Source organism: Notolepis coatsorum (assembly GCF_963971535.1).
Source record: "Notolepis coatsorum genome assembly, chromosome: 1".
Classification (NCBI taxonomy): Eukaryota; Metazoa; Chordata; class Actinopteri; order Aulopiformes; family Paralepididae; genus Notolepis; species Notolepis coatsorum.
The window spans coordinates 169382682-169401588 of NC_140165.1; the positions used below are offsets into that span (position 1 = coordinate 169382682).

General features: G+C 45.8%; 1 protein-coding gene across 2 annotated transcripts in view; it reads right to left on the reverse strand.

Moving 5' to 3' along the window:
• Window positions 1-18907, reverse strand: part of adam10a (ADAM metallopeptidase domain 10a) — a 361448-nt gene that overhangs the window by 127673 nt on the left and 214868 nt on the right. For both annotated transcript variants that reach the window (XM_084321679.1, XM_084321680.1), the window contains 2 exons: window positions 17609-17709; window positions 11629-11787 (listed from right to left, as the gene is read on the reverse strand). In XM_084321679.1, coding sequence (XP_084177805.1) covers window positions 11629-11787; window positions 17609-17709 — 260 coding nt within the window. The remainder of the gene's footprint in view (window positions 1-11628; window positions 11788-17608; window positions 17710-18907) is intronic.

Consider the following 18907-nt stretch of genomic DNA (forward strand, 5'->3'; position numbering starts at 1 on the left):
CACACTGTTTCAGTGCAGCCAATCAGACACACCTGCCGGGCTGCCCGCGATAATAATAATCACTTTATTTGGGCTGACAGAGCCACAGAACAACTGCGATTTGTCAAATGAATTAGGTATATTGTTAGTAAGTTAGCCATGTAATAAGCGGGATAATGTATAGCTATACTCGGTCATCATCGCAAAATAATTGACCTTCACTGACGTTTAAAACACCTCGCCGAGGCGGCTCGGTATTTTAAACTCCGTGTCAGTCAATTATTTTGCGACAATGACCTCGTAGCTATACATTATCCCTTACTTAACAGGCATACCTTTGTGTGTTTCCTAGTCTGTGTTTGTAAAACAACTTGATGAGCCGAGGTGCGCTAGCTTACATTGTGAGTGAATGCTCATTTATGTTAAAAGTAGGGATGTCCCGATCCGATTTTCAGAAGATCGGGATAAAAAAAATACTAAAAAAAATCGGGATATTATATATTTTTTACTTTTTTTTTTTTATTCAACAAACATGACCATGTTCACGTCTTAAACTCATACTGAGGCCTTAGTTTTGGTTTTAAATTGCATATCATCATTCATTTATTTATTGTCACACAGAGCAGAAGAATTTTGCCAAAACAAACGCATTTCCTTTGATTTAATTATACATCAAATGATTTATGTCAAGGATGAGGGACATCCACTAGTTGCAGAACTTGCAGTCACCTGATTTTTACAGACGATGGCGCCATTGCTCTCATGAAGCAGCAGGTTGAAGGCGGAGTTTTTAGATTACTCCGGTTGCAATGCCTCGCTTGAATGAAGTTCTGTATCACACTTAGCTCACGCTCAGCGTTCATTGCATATATCTCGCTTCAGCATATATACACTGAATAATTTCACAATGTACCTTTAAATGCCAGCATTCATCTGGCCACACCCCCATCCGCTTACCTATATAAGCAGGGATGGTGCCACACACTCATCTCCTTCTCAAATTTCATCACAAGCAACGTGTTGCTATATGCCCACTTGACGTGGAGAAAGATATTTGCTGGAAAAGAAATGTTTACGGGAAAGGAAGCACAAGGAGATACGTTGACATCATATCTTTATTTTCTCTCTCACTATTTCGAGAAAATACGGCGATATTGTCTTCGTACTGGAGTGTCTGGAAGATGATGATCATTCTAAAATCCTCCACAGGTTTTCGTATTGGGAGCACGCCGCTGCATGCCTCTCAACTGCAGTTTCTTGCTGTGTTGGTTGGGGTGAAACCTTTCAGGGCACAGCTGAACTGTGGACGCGCCGCTGTTGTGAGAAGCGGTGGGTTTTCAGGTTGGGTGAGTACTGTTTGCTGGCAGGCTCCACTTGTCTGTTAGTACTATGGGGGCTAATTGATAATGTTTATGAAAACCGGCCCCAGGCTAGGGTCCTTTGTTCAGTCTCCTAGGCGACAGAAGACCTTGGTCTGAAGCCATTTTAGTTTTAACTAGTGGGCCGCGACCATTAACACTGGTGATCCCTGTGTTTTCTGGACGAGTGGATATCTCTCTGTCCCGTGTTAAGCCCCTTCTTTCATATCCAAATGAGAGTATTCCTTCACGAGGAGATATGTGCATGGATGTTCGATAGCGGAAGATCCATGTTCAAGTCAGCTACACAAGCCAGTTTGGTATTGTGCTGATTCCGTCGGGTGTTGGTAAAATCACCGTTGTAAAGCTGTGTTGACATCTTGTTTCTCTTTTCTCTTAAAAAGTGAGGAGGGTTTCAGAACGGCGGCCTGTCTGGTGAGTGTTATATCATTGTGTACAAGTTCAGGTGATAGCTGCTTAGCTTACGGTTAGCCAGTCAGCTGTTAGCTGCGGCGTTAGCCTGCTGGGATCACTGCGTGGCCTACAGAGGTTGGGCCTACTGTTAGCCAGTCAGCTGTTAGCTGCGGCGCTAGCCGGTTGTGATCGCTAGGAAACGTTAGCTTGCTGCTATCGGACAAGGCCAGCACGGGGTAGCTCCGGCTCCTCGCGCGCCGCCGCGAGCTTCCCTCTGGTCGCGTGCGCCGTTCGCTCGGCGTCTCGCGAGCAGGGGCAGTAGCGACTGACGGTTGGGGCGGCCGTTAGCTTAATGCTACTCTGTTGAACGTGCTTTGATTATAACATGTTTTACACTCTTGACTACGACGTCATCTTTGACAGGGGATGTTCGTCGACCCTGCCCTGAGCCAGGACGGCAAGGATTGCGTCAACAAAGAGGACTGTAGCGACTGGTTGGAGCGGCAACGCTGCCCAGTTCGACCAACACAGGAACGGCTGTGTTGTCTACGGGGTCTTGAGACTGCACTTCGCTGGTCTACGTTCCGGGTAGGACAAGGTTTGGCCAGACCTTATAACACGTCTTCTGGCTTTACCTTTCTAAATGTTTTGTGAATAACGATGTTTTCCCAAAACGTGTGTTGCTGCAATGCATTTAGGATACGACGCGAGTTATGTGTGAACTGTCTTTGTCACTGGCAGTTAGCTTCTCCGTGCAAATCGGGTTGTTACAGATGTGAAAATGATCTGGTTGTTGTGTGAGAAACATCATGTGTGTTTATTGTATTTTATTTTTTTATTCTTTTTTAAACAAACATATAAACAAACATGACAACACACGATAAGATATACAAGCATTAATTGTCAGGGCACATCCAATGAGATCACATTTTGGTTAGTTGTTTTATATAAGATATACCCATAATACCTGTTATCTAAAAAAAAACCTACATACATATGCTCAGCTCGAAACCCCCCCTCCCGGACCCCACCTTGAGAAGTACCTCCACTATCCCTCGCACCTAACCAGACACTACCATTATAAGCTAGCTTTTATTCTCTCCACCACTTCTAACCACATTGACATTTTGGATTCATTGAGACCCAGAATTCTTGCTGTAGATATTTCATGGTAAATTACATCGAGATATGTAAGAAACCAAACTTTACGGCACATTTTTTCCGGTTGAAACCAGCGTGATGCGATCAGCTTTTTGGCTACTGTGATACCCGATAAAACCAATCTCTTTAGCTGTGGATTCACTGCAAACTCAAAAACATCATTCAACAGCAATACCGAGGGGTGTACAGGTATATTCCAAGATACGAGTTTTGATATTTGTTGGGTCACATCTTTCCAGAATGCCTTAACTGGTGAGCAGTCCCAATACATGTGCATAAATGTCCCTTCGTCCCCATTTGTACATTGGGTGCATTTGGAATCTTGTTTGAGCCCCATTCGGCACAGTCTTATAGGAGTCAAGTATGTCCTGTGAATATAGTTAAGATTGATTTGTTGATGATCCGGGTTCCTTGATGTAAGTCGGACATTTGCCCAGGCTCCTTGCCAATCAAAGTCATTTTCCAGGTCTGGTATATCCCTCCTCCAGACAGAGTCAAGTTGGAGGGTTTCATACGAGGCCGTTAGTAATTGATGATAAAATTCTGAAACAAAACCTCTCGATGTCTCTCTTGAGTAGAAGAATTTGTGGTATCTGTGGTGTTCAATTGGTCTGTCTAATGGAACACCGTGAGACTTCAAACATAGCTCTAACTGTTTGTGAAAAAGCCATGTGGACTTGGTGAGATTAAATTTTTTGCGTATTTCTTTATCACTACAAAAACCCTGTTTGTTAAAAATATCCCCTAATGAGTGTATGCCTTGCTTTTCCCATATAGGGAATCTTATAGGTCGTTTTCCAATTAAGAGAGCATTGTTATTGAATAAGGGAGTATGGTTGTGCCATTCTTGTGGGTTAGGATTTTTTTTTTGTGATTCACGCCATATCCGGATCGCATGAGTAATTATGGGGCCAAATTTTCGTTCACAGTGCTTGATTGGTAGTTTAGTGTGTGCTATGTCCTTCAGTCTATGTGGGGCTACTATGTTTTCTTCTATTTTCCTCCAAGATGCTAATGCTTGGGAGTCAAACCATGTTGTCAATGGACTTAATGAGTACGCCTTAAAATATAGGAAAAAATCTGGAAATGCCATGCCACCATCTGCTTTATTTCTCTGTGCGGTGGATCTTTTTATACGTGGTGGTTTGTTATTCCAAATAAATTTGTATGTGGAGGAGTGTAATCTTTTCCAGTAACCCTCTGGAGGGGGTAACGGTAGCATTGAACAGAAGAAGTTGATTTTAGGTAGTACATCCATCTTAACTATTGATATCCGTGCTTGTACTGTGTTCTTAAGTTTTGCCCATCTATCAAGGTCGTCTTTGATGTGTGTTTATATGTACCGTGTACTCACAACTAAGGTACTGTAACTAACCTATGAAGCTATGCTTAGTGACAAGTGAGTAAAATAATGTTCTTTTCTCAGCCTGTGATGACAATGAACAGTGTGTTCACATATTAACAGGTTTTCCTGTTTTAACTGGCCGTATTAAGGGTAAAATAAGAGGATTGTGTTTCCCCCCGGTTCCCTGGGGACTTTTTCATCCTCCTATCAGACATGTTGTTGCACTAGATGCGATGTAACCCTTAGCTTGATTGCTGAGGTTGTGCTAAAACTGCTGGAGAAACTTTATTTTCCTAAAAGAAAAGATTGTTTGGTCGCTGTCGTGTGTGCTTAGCAAGGCCTGTGGCCGATACTAATCGAGAATTATGTATTCTCTCATTATGAAAAACGGCGTTCCTCTGTAGAGTGTTTTTGCCATTTTTTGTAGGTGATGATGGGTTGTGTGTGTCATGTGACCTACAACTGGGTTGGACTGGCCACAGAAGCACATGTGTATGTTGGACCGGGGCTCTTAGAGAGCCCTCTCTATTCTGTGTTTTTTCCTTAGTAAAAATCAGATAGCAGGTTAGCTCATGCGCTGTGTGAAGCTGTCAAACGCTTCATAGAGCTGACTATGACTGTGTCATATTCTCTTTTTGTCATTACATCGTATCATGGGTGTGGGGTCGTAAAGGTGTGAACTGGTAACCTTTCCTCTCCCCCTTGTTTCTGTCGGTCAGGTTCCTTCAAGGTTCCTGTCACGTTGCGGTTCGGCACGTTACGGGGTGGGGGGGGGGGGTGGGGGTGGGGAGGGAGTTTCCTGGTCCCACGGCCTGGAATATTGGGCGTGTGCACCGCAGAAATTCCCCCGCCATAGAGTACGTCACTGTGCGCGTCTCTGTTGGTAGGACTTCCGTGTGCTGTTCAGGTCCATGTGATGGATCTGTTTCGGGGGGGTGGTCAGGGCTCCTCCTCACCAAGCGCCTATTCGGGCCTTCTGTGAGTTCAGACTCCTCCTTCCATGTGAGGGAGCCTCCATCAGAGTACAGAGCCTTCCTCCTCAGATTGTCAAAGTGAGTGGACCCTCTAGAAGGTGTCCTATTCTATTGTGTATGTATTCGATTCAATTCGATTATTGAGTGTGTATGGGTTCAGTGCCTCTTCCCCGGAGAGCCCTAAAACCAATTTTTTACATGGCTCAAGGTGCAATATATTCTTTTCAATCTGTACAGCTCGCGTGGGAAGTCTCTCTGGGGATCCCCGTCTCCTTCCTATGGGAGGGTGGTGGGATGTAAAAATGTGAAAAAATGTTACCCCCGGCTGTGTAGACTGGGATACATACTGTTGGTGCTTCCTTCTTTTCTATTCAAAAAGTGTTGGAGTTAGGAAGTGTCACACCCCTCTTGTCGTTCCCCTGGGCGCCTTGGGGATTCAATGACAGGTCTAAATAGCCTGTTCATTGATGGGGGTGTGTCCCGACGCACGTATAGTGCTAGCTCGCTGTAAACAGGCGACTGACTGGCACGCCTTGGTTGCTTGAGGTTAAAACGGCGTTTTTATAAAGCAACTGAGATGGGGGTTTTTCCTCTTCCGACGACCACATCCCACAACCTGGGTTGGTTATCGACGGATTCTCGTTCATGTCTGGGGGATGATGACGGAATGGATCTGAACATATGTAGAGGGGTCTCACGCCCTTGGGGTGGGCCACCAGGCGCGGTTCGCCCGAACGTCTGGGTGGCGCCTTCTTTTCATGTTAAGATCGACACGCATATCTGCCCTTTCTCCTGGAGTAGGCATGTCTGCGTGGTTAGGGCACGGGACTGGTTCTGGTCACGCTGGTCCGGATCAGTTGAACCCGTTGTCCGCCGGGGATGCAGATCTGCTGTTCTGGTACCCTGAGGGACTTGGGCTTTTTTCAGGGGGAAAAATGCCAGGTCGGTCCGGGTGTCACAGGGTTAAGCGCTATGGAGACCCTGGTTGGGTACGTTTTTACTCAGCACTGTCGTAATGGCTTACGGCCATGCCAACCTGTACACGCTCGATCTCGTCGGATCTCGGCCGCTACACAGGTTGGTCCTGGTTAGTACTTGGTTGGGAGACCGCCTGGGAATACCAAGTACGGTGTGCTTAGGGGCTGGTTCTCCATTCTTTTTCGCTCCTCTCTCACGCATGGCGAAGAGGGGCCTGTTGGGGTGGTCTTTGACCTCCTCTGGTGACCCTGTGCTTCCCGTATCGCCAGGCCCGGTCCGAAGTAATGTTTCGTCGACCCGTAGGCCTGGGTTAACCCTTTTTTGAAAACTGAAACACTTGTACTGCGGTATAGCCGGTGTATACCCGCAGGTGTGTTTTGGAGTTTTTTCTTGAGGGGTTATAGGAACAACCACTGCATTGGGTAACGCCAAGGTGGTTGATTCCCTGGTGTGTTGGAGCAGTGTCAACTCCCGGGTTCACCGTTTGAGGGTGCCCCTGCACGTTCATGACGTCTGCCAATCGTGTCAGCCTTCTCTGCCTCAACCCCTCTGGGTGGGGGTTTTTAAATGGAGGCTTGGTCATGCAACACCGCCAGCTTCCGCTCCTTCCGCCGGGGCGGCTGTGTTCAGCTGTCCCCTCTGGCGCCTGTCTCGTCTAGGGTTAATAGCCTGTTGCCTGGTTTTTCCCCGGTGCGCTGCCTGCTTCCGTTGGTTAACCTTTTTTGTGTGCTTACGGCCATGCTGACTGCCTGTTGCAGGGTCAGTGTGCCAGGCGGTGTACTATTGGGGGGACAGGGCCCGCTCGGCTGAGGGGCCTTTGTCCGAATACGCTGGCGATGTGGGGGGCGGGGCACTACGTGCCCACCTGGTGGGGTCTTGATGCTGGCATCATGGACTTCTCCGGGCCCCCATTCCAGGGAGTCCAGTCCTTTTGGTGGGTCTGGGTCTTCCTTCGCGCTCCGCTGCTACGGCCTTGCCACGGGGTTGGGTTTGTCCTTGACCCCGTGATTCTGGGGGCAGTAACGAGGTTGTTTCCCTCCGTTCGTTCCCGGGTGGCATGCGGGTTGTGCGTGTGTGTAGTCGTGGGGTCAAGCCACGGTCTGCTCACCCTGTGCGTTGAGTTGCTTGAGTGCCTCTTCGCACGGTCGGGTCCGTCGCCCTCCCGTGAAGCCACCAATAGGGGGGGTGCCCTCCATTAGGGTGGGTCGGGGGGGCTCGGCCCTCCCTAGTCTGATGGTTGTGGGGGGCCTCAGCAGGGTACATTTGTCGAGCTTCTAGCTCCCGCTCAGCTCCTATTATGCAATGAACGCTGAGCGTGAGCTAAGTGTGATACAGAACGTTAGGTTATGACTATAACCAAGTTCTGTTAACACTTAGTGAACGCTCAGCGTTTAGACGCCGCTGCAGGCCCTTGATCTTTCATTGTGATGAAATTTGTTGGGAAGGAGATGAGTGTGTGGCACCATCCCTGCTTATATAGGTAAGCGGATGGGGGTGTGGCCAGATGAATGCTGGCATTTAAAGGTACATTGTGAAATTATTCAGTGTATATATGCTGAAGCGAGATATATGCAATGAACGCTGAGCGTTCACTAAGTGTTAACAGAACTTGGTTATAGTCATAACCTAACGTTAACTTTTCACCTGGATAACGTCAACATTCAGGGTGAATGTAATGTGAGAAATTGGGATGGGAGACATTTTTTATTTTATTTTTTATTTTTTTTGGATCGGGAAAGATCGGTATTGGTAGATACTCAAAATCACATGATCTGCATCGGATCGGGAGCAAAAAAATGTGATCGGGACATCCCTAGTTAAAAGGTGCTGTAAGTGGTGTTTTTTTGGTTAAAATATGTGTTAAATAGCTCTACATTCTGAGAGCCATCATTGATAGAGAGTGTTTAGTCAGTGACATGGGCCTACCAGATACCTCTGGTATTCATTCCCACTTAACAGGAGAGAGAACCCAGGATATATCAGGAGAGAAAACCCTAGATATTTCTACTTATTTCAAGAAAGCTTGCCAAGCCAGATTTTATTACTGCTCTGGCAGATTATTTGCATAAAACCCATTTTTATTTATCTATTTTTGTCAGACCATTGTGTGGAGTTCTCTCTCATGATTGGACTGAGAGACCCACGTTACTGACCAGACAATCTATATCAGTGATGGCTGTCAGAATGTAGTGCTATTATTCTAACAAGAAATATCACTTACAGCACCTTTAACAACACCAGTACTACGGGGGGAGGGGCATCTTATAATAGTCCAAGTGTCTGTTCAGTTTCATATTTGTTATACATGATATACAGGGATTGAAAGAGAGAAAGAGACTCTCATTACGTGCAACGCAAGTAAGTGCGCACTGCGTTCAGAGAGAGAGAGAGAGAGAGAGAGAGAGAGAGAGAGAGAGAGAGAGAGAGAGAGAGAGAGAGAGAGAGAGAGAGAGAGAGAGAGAGAGAGAGACCACTGTCACTGCCACTGCCGAATTCTACCCGCATTTGGTGAGTGGCGGGTGTTAATGTCAAGCCCTGTAAGCACTTGGATATAAGCACATGTACACTCTCAAAAATAAAAATTGAAGTCACGGTTCGGTACAGGTTTTCGGTACAGTTCCAATCAGGGGTGATGTAGTGTGCAGTAACTAATTGTACTTGTAGGGCTGTCAACGAATATTCTATATTGAAATTAATAATCGATTTGTTAAATTAAAAATTACAAAAATAATTATATTAGATTGTGAAAAAACAGCCCCCGTGGGTGGTTGTTAGTGGTTAACATACCGTTGTATTTGTTCGGTACACAGCCGTACTGACCGGTTCGGTACGGTTCGGTTCGGTACGGTACGGCTACGTGTACCTTTACACCCCTACTCAAAAAAGTTTGCGGTGCTGGGAGTAAATAATGTAAGAAGTCACTGTCCTCTGCTTTATTCAGTCAACGTTTCAGTCAGGGATCTTCAGCATGACATAAGGATTGTAAAAATTATTAATGTGGGTTCTTTTGAACACCACCAAACAATTGTGATTGGTGACTGGATTGGTGTGCCCCTTGTGTAGATTGTTGTACATTGTAGCCCATATGTCTTCCTTGCTTGCAGGTCAGTTCTAAAATGGAACGAGGTTGTGAAGGCCTACAGAGAGCATGTCGCCTGTGAGCCGCCACTAGAGGCAGCAGAGTGGCTAACTGTGAGCGAGTGAATCTGTGATTTAATCCGTGAGTGAGTTAGGCTACGTTCAGAATGCACATGAAAGTGGCCGAATTTATTTCAGTGTGAACAGCACAAAGCACATGGAATCTGATCTTTTCAATTCTGATTTGGCCCACTTTCATATGTGGTCCTGAATCAGATACAGGTCAAATTTTTTGCAATGCCACCTCAGTCCTGGGACTTTTACGTCACTCTAGATTGACACTAATTGACATTTGTTCAGGACCATGACCCGTTCCGACTGGAATCTGATATTGGTCACATTTACAATAATGTGAACAGCCAAACAAAAAAATTCTGATCTGAGCGGCACGGTGGTGTAGTGGTTAACACTTTGACTGCCGGAAAACGCTTAAAAGCGGCCATGCTCAAGTTGCCGAGGACGCTTTACAGCGTCTTTAATATCAATATTTCAAAAATCTGGGATCGGATTCATATTTCCCCTCCGCTGGCCTGAGATCCACCAGGAGGACCCACTGAGCTCTCTGGCGGTTCAGGAGCGCCATCTGGTGGCCGATCGGCGCAATCGCTTAACAGGAAGTGCCGTAGAGGTTGTGCTGGTCTGCCATATTACTTCCGGGCACTCGCTATAGGTCCCGGGACTCGATCTCGACACACTACATAGCGATCGATTGCCAATAACTCGATAAACAACATGATTTGGACGTATATACCATTATACAAGCTGGAGATGGACCGGGTAAATCGACATCCCATAATGGTAAAATTTCTACTCTACGATGATCGCCCAACGGCGCGCGGAGACTGGGGTGAGTTTTAGCGTGTAAAATTACCGTCTTCGATACTAACTGCTATTATCAACATTTGACCCACATTAGATGATTGGTATAACGCTGCCCACGGAATTATAAACGCCCCCTCGCCCATCCGGTCAACATCAGATGACGTGTAGGAACTTCTAGAAGTACGTCTAGTTGGAATTTTTTATATCGCGCTGATTGCCATAAAACTGTATTGCATCATCAATATAATGTATTTGGGGCTATATATCACGTTCTGGAGAAAGATGCAGAAAGAGATGAAAACATACTTATACATTAGACCATACTTTACTATGAATATGTGAATGAAAAAGTTTAACGTTGCTACACAATGAACAATACATATAGGACTTTGAATGGGCCCTAATAATGGCAATGTAGCAATAGAATTTAAAAAGTTATAGCCCTGCAAAGAAGGGGACTTTCTCTATAGACAAATAGAGCCGGCAACCTACGGTTGATAATGAATTTAACCCATGGCACCCAAAGTGTTAACACTGCCGCCTCACAGCTAGAAGGTCCAGGGTTCGATTTCAGCTTGGGGACCAGGTTTCCGCGTTGCCAGGTACACAGGTGGGGTATCTCCCGGGCCTTTCTGTGTGGAGTTTGCATGTTCTCCCCGTGCTCGCAAGGGTTCCCCCCCGATAAGATAAATCCAATGGAAAAACATGCACAACAGATCGCTAACACTGTCGCGTCCCTGACGAAGACGTACAGGAGAACTTGGATTGGTCCCCGGGGCGCGGCCCCACGCCGCAGCCCATGTCTGCTCCCGGCGGCACTTGGGGGGAAGGACGACGGGATGGGTCAAGCGCAAAGACTCAATTGCATGGGCGACCCAACAAAAATTGCATGTGTGTGTGTTCCTGTGTGTGTGCCGCCCATCGCATGTGTGTGTAAATAAAGACTTCTTCAAAGTCCAGTTATTATTATTATTGAATTGAGCACTAAGGCCTGCAGGGACATTGCCGGTCGTAGCGCCATGAAGCCCCGACATGCTGGAGAACTCTGAAGTGGCTTTGTAGCTTAGCCCTGCGTCAGCTAGAGAGGAACATGTGACTTTACAATATAGGAAAGACTATGATGGTATATTCAGCAATTACATAAGTGTCTCCTAAATTAATTTGCTCTCCTTCTTTGGCCTGGCATCTGCTGCTGTCAGCTGTTCCTCTACTCTACTCTACTCCTCTATCATTAGTCTGTGGTGATTGGTTCAGCCAGTGAGAAAGTCTGCGCTGCTACAGTAGCTGCATGAGGCCAATACCTACTCACAGAAAAACACTAGACTTCACGCATTTCCCCATCACTGTGTGTGTCCATTGAGTTAGTGAATGAGTCATTTGGTTATTCGTCTTCAAGTTTTCCAGCCAACCTAGAGAGTCAGCGTGTCCAGAGTGAGGTCATGTGTATCTGGGTGTGTACCTGAGCGATGACAGCCTCCCGCGTGTGGTAGTATTTGTAGAAGAGGTGGTCGGTCTGGATGAAGAGCTGGCACGTGTTCTTCTCTATCCCTGCTGCCCTCCTCTTCCTCAGGAGGACTGGACCCTGGGGGTGTTCCTTCTCCAACACACTGTTTTCCTCCTGCACCAACAACAACAACAACCACCACCAACAGTCATCAGAAACAGGACGAGGACGAGAAGTTCAACGAGAGACTGACGCTATGCAGAACAATCTGCTAGGCCAGGACTAGTGGAACTAGAAGGAGAGGCCAGGACGCGTGTATGCTTTACCCAACGCAGTTGTGCGATTTGCGAATCTGATTGGCCACTGACGTTTCTGGTCATGTGACATGTGCGCCCAATAGCGTGACCAGCTGTGTCTTTGCCCATTTCCGCGTCGAACAGCCTGCAAAGCACCTGGCCTTCTATCGCCATGCTCTAACACAAACTCTAACCTTAACCAACTTCGAAAGAGTGCCTAAGCTTAACCGGCGAAAGAACTTGCCGTCATGCTCTAAGACAAAGTCTAACCTTAACCAACTTCGAAAGAGTGCCTAAGCTTAACCATCGAAAGAACTTGCAGTCACACGATTGGTGCACATGTCACATGACCAGAAACGTCAGTGGCCCATCAGATTCGCAAATCGCACAACTGCGTTGGGTAAAGCATTCACGCGGCCAGGACTAGTGGAACTAGAAGGAGAGGCCAGGGCCCTCATTTATCAACGTGGCGTACGCACAGATATGTGTGTAACCCGTGCGTACGATCATTTCTAAGCAAAGTGTGGGATTTATCAATTTGAACTTGTGCTTGACTTTGTGCATATATTTAAGCACAGGTCGGACCATGCGTAGCTGGCGCCGGTGGTAGAATATTTTTACAACGCGGAAATAAGCACTGACTGCGCTCCGCGTAACTCAACTCGTTATTATTTTGCGCATATATTGCAGAAATACGGGAACGTTTTGATTATATTTAAAAGGCTTCGCCATTGTTAAACGTAATAAGTGGAACCCCGAAGCTGTAAGCAGAATACAAGTCATATGAACACCCACGATATAGTGTTCTTCCCCCTTCCTATAAGAAAGAATAAAAAACGCATTGCAACGAGAACAGACTGAGGTTATTTGTTGAGTGTATGTGTATACAAAACCCTTGCAATAAATGTGTCTTAAATGAATGAAAAGCATACATGCTCTGGACACAGAGCATATATCGTGTGGGTGATATCATGACTTATATTCTGCTTACAGAATTTCACTTATTTAGTTTTACAATGTCAAAGCCTAAATCAAAACGTTCCCGTATTTCTGCAATCTATGCGCAAAATAATAACGAGTTGAGTTCTAACAAAGAACGTATTACATGCTGGTAGGCTGATAGAGTAAACTATGATATGAATATGATATGATATAAAGGTATACTGGTCCGTCCGCGAGGATATCGAGGACTCGAGTAGGATAGCCATTAAATGCAATTTGAGAATATAGGCTAAAGCGACGGCCTATAGCCTATACATAATATTTAATGTTTTCATAAGCGTAAAGATACAACAGCTAGATTAATGATCAAGTTAGTTTACTGTATGCAGGCTTCGCAGGGCTGTGTGTTATTATATATGCGCAAGTTACTGTTGCATAATGTAGGCTATGGGCTGGCTGCTATTATATGTAATTCATATAGGCTACCTAATAGTATATGATTTTTAGAGGCATCTATTTTGTTGTCGGTATTAGGCTAATACCGACAACAACAGGGGGGGACCCTGATGTAAACAAGACGAAAGTCTTTCTCAGGTCTGCATCCCCTTAACAATTGTGTGTATTGAGCCGTACTGTATTGTACCCATTCTGCAATCTGTTAAATAAAGTTTTCATTCATTCATTCATTCATTCAAAATAGATGCCTCTAAAAATCATATTATAGCCAATCGAACACAACTAATAAAGGCATTCATATTACAGCACGGTTATAATGACACACCACCAACGCCAAAAAGTGGTCAACGAACGGTCTTTATTAGTATTTTGAGCTGTCCAGGCAGAATTGCAGCAATGGTCTTAGGGAGCCGTTGATATCTGACATCACCGTTTACAAGTCAGCCTTTTATTTATCCCATAACACGCGTTGTGTCTTCTTGGTTCGGCAGCGCCTCAGTGAACAATCTCCGCGAAGTTAAGTTTCTCAGAGTTCCGCTCGGGTCAGTCCATTATTTCACATCCCATGGGGGGTGTTTCATCACTTTCATGACCATACTGTATATGGATAATCATGCACGAGCATTGACGGTAGAACAAAGAGGTATTTATCAACACGGAGGAGCGTAGGACCTGTGTACGCACGGTTGATAAATCCAGTTTTTTTTGTGCGTGCACACATTCTAAATTCCTGGCTTACGTATGAAAATAGAATACTTTTTTTTTTTTTTTATCCACTTTTTCTCCCATTTCCTATATTTTTCTCCCATCCCAATTTCGTATCATCCAATTCAACCCTCCCCTGTCACGAACGCTGTTTCTTGCCTCCCACAAGCCGGCTGCAATGTGGACTAAGTCATACATAGCACAAGTCCCCTCCGGTACTTGAGGTAACAGCAGTCGCATCTTTTCACCTGCGCAGCTCGATCTCTCAGTGGCGAGGAGTAACGCGTGGGAGGCTCAGGCTGCCCCCGACACTTCCTGATTCTACTGCGCAGGCGCACCAACCGACCTGTAGGAGTCGCTGTCCACAACGCCCGATCCCCACCCATCAGTTTCCCACCCCCTAATACGGCCAATGTGTATTAGTATGAATGACCAGCTAAACTGAAAGCAATGTGGAGCGCTGGGCTCGAACAGGCAAGCCCAGCGTCTCCGTCATTCGTGGTGAGCGCCTTGCCCACTACACCACGTAGCCGCCCTGAAAATAGAATACTTTCTAAGAAAAATTGATAAATGAGGGCCCTGGACTAGTAGAACTAGAAGGAGAGGCCAGGGCCCTCATTTATCAATAATGCTTAGAAAGTGTTCTATTTTCGTTCTTAAAGGGGAACTCCACTTTTTTTGGAAATTAGCTTATTTAACATCTTCCCTGGAGTTAGACAAGAAGATGCATACCTTTTTTGTCTCTGTGCGTGCATTTTAGCTTTGGGAATAGACGCTCCGTTAGCATAGCTTAGCTTCATCACTGGAAGTGAGGCAGGACAGTAGCCTTACAGTGCCTTACAGTGTATTGCAAGGTCTGACATTGACCAAACTTGATATGCATGACCTTGGTGGGCTCTAGGTCAACTCCTGAAAAGGGGGTCAATGTCAGACCTTGCAATCAAAAGTTAGGGGGTGCACTGAAATTATGGCAAGGGTTATTAGCCCCCTAACTTTTGATTGCAAAGTCTGACATTGACCCCCTTTTCAGGAGTTGACCTAGAGCCCACCAATGTCATGCATATCAAGTTTGGTCAATGTCAGACCTTGCAATACACTGTAAGGCACTGTAAGGCTACTGTCCTGCCTCACTTCCAGTGATGAAGCTAAGCTATGCTAACGGAGCGTCTATTCCCAAAGCTAAAATGCACGCACAGAGACAAAAAAGGTATGCATCTTCTTGTCTAACTCCAGGGAAGATGTTAAATAAGCTAATTTCCAAAAAAAGTGGAGTTCCCCTTTAAGCACAGAATTTAGAATGTCTCTACGCACAGAAAAATCGGGATTTATCAACCGTTGTGACCAATCTTATTTGGAAACATGACACACAGAATAATAGTATTTAGCGTTTTATTTTAAACAATATTTAATCGTATGATTATAGATATTTTTAGAGAATAAATAAATCCAATGAAGGTGTCAAGTTTACAGACAACTCCGCTGAGGAGGAGGGAGCGTGTAGACTATCTTCGTTGCGCCGGGAGCCAAGGATGTTGACTGACCCAGTCCTGCTACAGAACCAGCACATTGACAGAAATAAATGACAAGCTGACCCAACATTAAGCACTGTAATGACTGAAATGAAATCAATTTCAGCACGCCAACTCTGCGCTCTACAATGCCTATTGTGCGCTCGTGAGCCCGTGGTTTTGGTCGGTCAGCACACCGCGAGAAGTATTCCTATAATAACGCTATGAACCAGGCTGAATTCATTCGGAAATACCTATTCCAAATGCTATTTGGGGTTTGACAATAATTACACTAATGTCGCTATTTTACAATGAACTATAGTGAATTACGGGTCATACAGAAGTAACAGAACACGTCATTGTTGAAACTAATGCATGAAACTAATGAAAGCATAATGCCATCCGTCTGCAGTCTTCATATTCTACCGCTGGGCGCCAGGTACGCATGGTCAGAGCTGTGCGTATATATACGCACAAAGTCAAGCACACGTTCAAATTGATATATCCCACACTTTGCTTAGAAATGATCGTACGCACGGGTTATGCACATATCTGTGCGTACGCACCATTGATAAATGAGGGCCCAGGACTAGTAGAACTAGAAGGAGAGGCCAGGACTAATACAGGGGCCGAGGTCCAGTCATGACCCCTGAGGGGAACAACCCTCCAAGGTGTGATTAATCTGCTGGAGACAGGAGGACACACGTCACTCCTCCAGAACACCGGATTATCTGACATCATCACTCTCAATCATCCACTGTTCTGCTCAGCTGGAACAACATAGCAGGATAAGGACACAGGAAATAGAGATAGAGAGAGAGAGAGAGAGAGAGAGAGAGAGAGAGAGAGAGAGAGAGAGAGAGAGAGAGAGAGAGAGAGAGACATAGAGGGATACAGACAGTCACACAGAGAGAGAGAGAGCGAGAGAGAGAGAGAGAGAGAGAGAGAGAGAGAGAGAGAGAGAGAGAGAGAGAGAGAGACAGAGACAGAGATAAAGAGAGACAGAGGGTACAGCGTCACACAGAGAGAGACATAGGGAGAGCGAGAGAGAGAGAGAGAGAGAGAGAGAGAGTACAGACAGTCACACAGAGAGAGAGAGAGAGAGAGAGAGAGAGAGAGAGAGAGAGAGAGACAGAGACAGAGATAAAGAGAGACAGAGGGTACAGCGTCACACAGAGAGAGACATAGGGAGAGCGAGAGACAGAGACAAAAGGATACAGACAGTCACACAAAGAGACAGAGAGAGAGAGAGAGAGAGAGAGAGAGAGAGAGAGAGAGAGAGAGAGAGAGAGAGAGAGAGAGAGAGAGAGAGAGAGAGAGAGAGAGAGAGAGAGAGAGTACAGACAGTCACACAGAGAGAGACAGGGGGAGAGAGAGAGATAGAGAGAGAGAGAGAGAGAGAGAGACATACAGACAGTCTCATAGAGAGACAGATGCATACAGACAGACAGAGAGACAGTGAGAGAGGCATATAGACAGACAGTCACAGATAGAAGAGAAAGAGAGAGAGGAACATAGAGGGATACAGAGTCACACACAGAGAGAGAGAGAGAGAGAGAGAGAGAGAGAGAGAGACATAGAGAGAGAGACAGAGGCATACAGACAGTCACAGCGAGAGGAGAAAGAGAGAGAGAGACAAAGAGGGATACAGACAGTCACATACAGAGAGAGGGAGAGAGAGAGAGAGAGAGAGAGAGAGAGAGAGAGAGAGAGAGAGAGAGAGACATACAGAGACACACAGCGAGAGACAGAGAGGCATATAGACAGTCACAGATAGAGGAGAAAGAGAGGGAGAGAGACATAATAGGGATAATAGACAGACATACAGAGAAAGAGAGAGAGGGAGAGAGAGGGGGGGCAGAGAGTTTATCATAATGTAATCACTTCCATGTTTTCCTATCAGCCTAATGGCACCGGTGTTGTTCTAACCACAAGCAGCCATGAACCGACTGATCCGTTACAGACTTATAAGGGAGAGGATGTTCTCCTCAGTGTTATGGTTACATAATAGTGTTGGTGTTAAACCCTTGACGTGAGTCCAGCTGTGCGTCTCAATAGAGGGCTGTGGGGTGTGATGCTGATGTTTACCTTGACTGGCACGTCTACCGCTGAGGCCTGGTGCTTTTTCATCTTCTCAAACACAGAGTGGTCAGCACAGCCGCCCTCTGAGCCATACCGATGAGGGTAATCTGGTGGAAAGTGGAGGGACAAAAGCTCACATTCAATTATGGTTCATTTTCAGAATCGCACCTTTGGGAAATATGTGCCCAACTTTTGTGTTGGACAGGCAGAGAAAGAGAGGAGAGAGGGGCTGATAGAAAGTGATTCCCAAGAGTAGAGCAGTCTCTCGTCGTCTCTAGTAGTCCCTCTCCCTCTCTCTCTCTCCTCCACTTTATCTCTTTTCTTTTCTCATCTCTCCTTCCCAGCAGAACAAGGTCTCACACGACACACGTCTCCACTAATTGAAAGGAAAAGAAAGTCCCTGTGCCTTCTTCCTCTCCACTGCTACAAAGCTCGTCTTCGTCCCAATTACCGCTGTACTGCTGGCCTTGCAGATACTGTATGACAAGTTTAAAAAGGGTACCAATCCTGTGTCCAATAACTGTGGTACATGAAACTTTCAGGCCCCCTTTTTCAAATAGCTTCTTAGATCAATAAGCGTTCATTGGAATGATATGAATACGGGAGGAAGCCGGCACTGTGACGTCCCTGCCCCTACCTACCCGTCTACCGGCTCCACTGCAGGCACACCTGGCTGTAACCCCTCCCACTACGCAGCAGACCTAGCAACTAGTTCCATCCCTCACAGCCACTCCCCAATGCTGCATCATATTCACGCCTTTCTCCCACTTTTCCCCTTTCAAGTCCGGCCTTGGGAATCACTCCCCCTTTCTCTTGAGACGTATTCTGGAAAGCCGAAGGTACGATAATTTCTACAACGCTAAGAATCCACGTTACATTTTGCGTGCGTATTCTTGAACTCTGTCATCTCGGCATTTCTAGAGATTTCAAGTTATTCACGTGGTAAAATGACTGCATTTATATAGGGCTTTCATCCAAAAAGAAACCGGGAAACATCAGATTACTAGACGACCGCTCTACCTCCTGAGCCACTGTCGCCCGCACACATTTCACAATTCATTCATGTTCCATCTTGCAGGCGTATTCTCACCCATTGCTATGGGTGATTACTATCATTACTAGTGATTACCATCAAGCTATCAACTGCATGCTTGTTCTCAGCCATTGCTTATCTGTCAAAGTCATTACCTGTGATTACCATTAAATGTTCCACTTAGCGTGCATATTCTCACCATAGTTCTGTCATTGCCAGAGACTTCTGTATCATCGGGCTTTGCAACACATCCACCCTCCATATACTAACTC